Here is a 2,429-nt window from a genome sequence, read left to right as displayed (position 1 = left end):
GTATTTAATAAATTTAGATACCAAATTAAAAAAATATTTTAAATATCAAATTGGGCCAAAAAAAATTTAAGTACCAAATTTTAGAAAAAAGCGTAAAATTCAACTAACAAATATTATATTAAGCCTTTAATTAAGGATATATTTTTATTGTTTTAAGACTTATATAATAATATATTAATGCTACAAATTTTGGGTGACAAAAAAGTAATGTTAAATGTTGGTGTGCGTATATATTCCATTTGCTGGAATGTTTAATGGTTGATAACCAAAGTTCCTTTTTGGGCGGTAGACAAAGTTTATAGGTAAAAAGAGATGCCCAAGTTGAAGATGAAGTTCCCCTAAAAGCTTTTATTCCTCCATCTCTTTAAATTTTAATCAACTTGGTACATAAGAGTTGAAAAGAAGTGAGTGGAACTAAAAAACAAATTTGAATATGTATCAAACACGAGTATTTTAATAAAAATAAAAAGTTCGTAAGTATAGCCCAAAGCCAAAAGCTTATTCTAAAGCATAAAAATATCATCATAGATTTAGATGTGAGTATCAAAAACTGAGCATGAGCATGACATTGGTATGTATGTGTGTGTATATATATCGAATGCAAGAGACTAAACATCAACAATTTGACAAAAACAACTTTCAACTTTATCTACCTAAACAAACTAGAATTTAACAGTCATTGCCAAGAATTTTCCCTACCAAGTTCAGAGACGGGTAATAAAACGGTACCCGACTACTGCTGTTTGACTTCGGCTTTCTTCTTCTGCCAAAGCCTGTCAAGAGCGCTATCAGCATCGCCCTGTAAAACCGAACAAAGTAGATAAAACTAAATGTCTTTACAAGGTATGCACACAGAATCTAAATTCTTAAAGCAACCCTATGAAACAGCTTCCTAACTGGAACTATCTGGACCTTGAGCCGATCTGCAGGCAACTGGATATTTAAAACTAATGTTTCTCTCAACAAATTTGTAGATTGAAATAGATAAAACAATACGACTTAAAGTCTCAACACAACAATGTAACTGCAAGTGTATCATTAACTAAGTTGCAGATTAATGGCTTCTAGTCTTTTACGCGAACTTAAACATGACACAGATACAACTATGGGAGGCTGACCCGAAAATAAAAGATCACAGGAATAGCAAGTAATAGCAACAAGCAGAAACCTAACAACATCCAAATACTTGTACGAATCAGCGGGCAACCGGACATAAGCTGTGATACATTGTTTATTTCAGCGCTGCAAACACGAGCATTGCGAGGCAAATTTAAAGCTAATGTTTCTCTAGGTAAACTTGCAGATTAAATGGATACAAAAAAACAGTCTTTAAGTTAAGCCATATCTCAAATATTTAGTCAACATGAAAATGTACCCAGACATAAGCAACGATAATGAAATTTGCATGATATAGTTGAAACGAAGGTCCGGATATGTGGCGGACACAATTACTTCAAGAAAACTAAAGAGTCGGAGCAACATAGCTAATAACAACCGAAAACAATCAAAAGGCTAGTTAAGAATCAATATTAAACCTGAGCACGGACAAAGCCGCAAAGAGCAAAGGTGGAGAATGTGCCAGTGTATCTGCCAAGCTCATCCAAATGACCGACATTGATCTGCACGGATGCGTGATCCTTTGAGGTGATGAGCCTGTTAGTGGCCGAGCTGCAACAACATCAACAACACAACAAAGAAAAATTACATGTAAGCTTCCATTGTAAAACAAACGAACGCTATGAATGTACATGGGCGATAAGAACTAAGAGGCAAATTAAATACCATTTTCGGGGAATGTAAAGATCCATATTTTGACCTTCTTCGTTCTGCATCTTTGCAATTTGCTAAACCGAACAAGAAACGCAAAAAGCTCAAATCACCTAATATAACACCGATTTAAATTCATTAAAAAATGTTTTAAAAAACAGAAATATTGGAAAAGCTAACTAGATTTTAAACTTCAATTGCTCTGCAACTAATAATCTTTTAGAAGGGGGGGGGGGGAACCAGATTGAAAGAGAGAGGCCATACCTTGAAGAGAAAGAAAGGGGCGGCAATGATAAGGATCGTGGTGAGGTTTAGGGCTTTTATTTATACAAAAAGAGGCAACAGTTTACTAGTCGGTAAGTCCGTCCAAGCTAGAGTTATTATTGCGCTTAAACATAATATTTGAATAAAATTCATACGAAATATGAATATATTATTAAGTAAATTTGAATCATGATTAATATAAAATTTAAATTTATTTATAATTGTAATAATTATTAGAATTAGATCTTTATTTTTTTTATACTTTTTATATCTATAAATAGAGACTCTGATGAAACATTATAATAATTCATTTTGATGAATAAAATACGTTTTCTATTTTTTTTCAAAATATTTCGAAGTCGTCTCACAGATCAATTTCTTTTTTACCTTAGACTTTC

At 32.8% G+C, this 2,429-nt stretch overlaps 1 protein-coding gene across 2 annotated transcripts; it reads right to left on the bottom strand.

The window, feature by feature from the left end:
* Positions 1–504: 504 nt before the first annotated feature.
* LOC107930881 (40S ribosomal protein S21) lies at positions 505–2,149 on the bottom strand. 2 transcript variants are annotated; one of them, XM_016862643.2, is made up of 4 exons: positions 2,032–2,149; positions 1,783–1,880; positions 1,536–1,668; positions 505–799 (listed from the first exon to the last, which is right to left on the bottom strand). In XM_016862643.2, exons 2-4 carry the CDS (start codon positions 1,830–1,832, stop codon positions 734–736), a joined length of 249 nt encoding a protein of 82 aa, XP_016718132.1. In that variant the 5' UTR covers positions 1,833–1,880; positions 2,032–2,149; the 3' UTR covers positions 505–733. The 2 variants fall into 2 exon arrangements, with proteins under 2 accessions (XP_016718132.1, XP_016718133.1); XM_016862644.2 differs by having other exon boundaries at positions 1,783–1,844; positions 2,032–2,108.
* Positions 2,150–2,429: the final 280 nt, after the last annotated feature.

The sequence above is a fragment of the Gossypium hirsutum genome, chromosome D11 (genome assembly GCF_007990345.1).
Source record: "Gossypium hirsutum isolate 1008001.06 chromosome D11, Gossypium_hirsutum_v2.1, whole genome shotgun sequence".
Classification (NCBI taxonomy): Eukaryota; Viridiplantae; Streptophyta; class Magnoliopsida; order Malvales; family Malvaceae; genus Gossypium; species Gossypium hirsutum.
The sequence above is the reverse complement of the archived record's forward strand: the minus strand, read 5'-3'. Positions and strand labels throughout refer to the sequence as shown.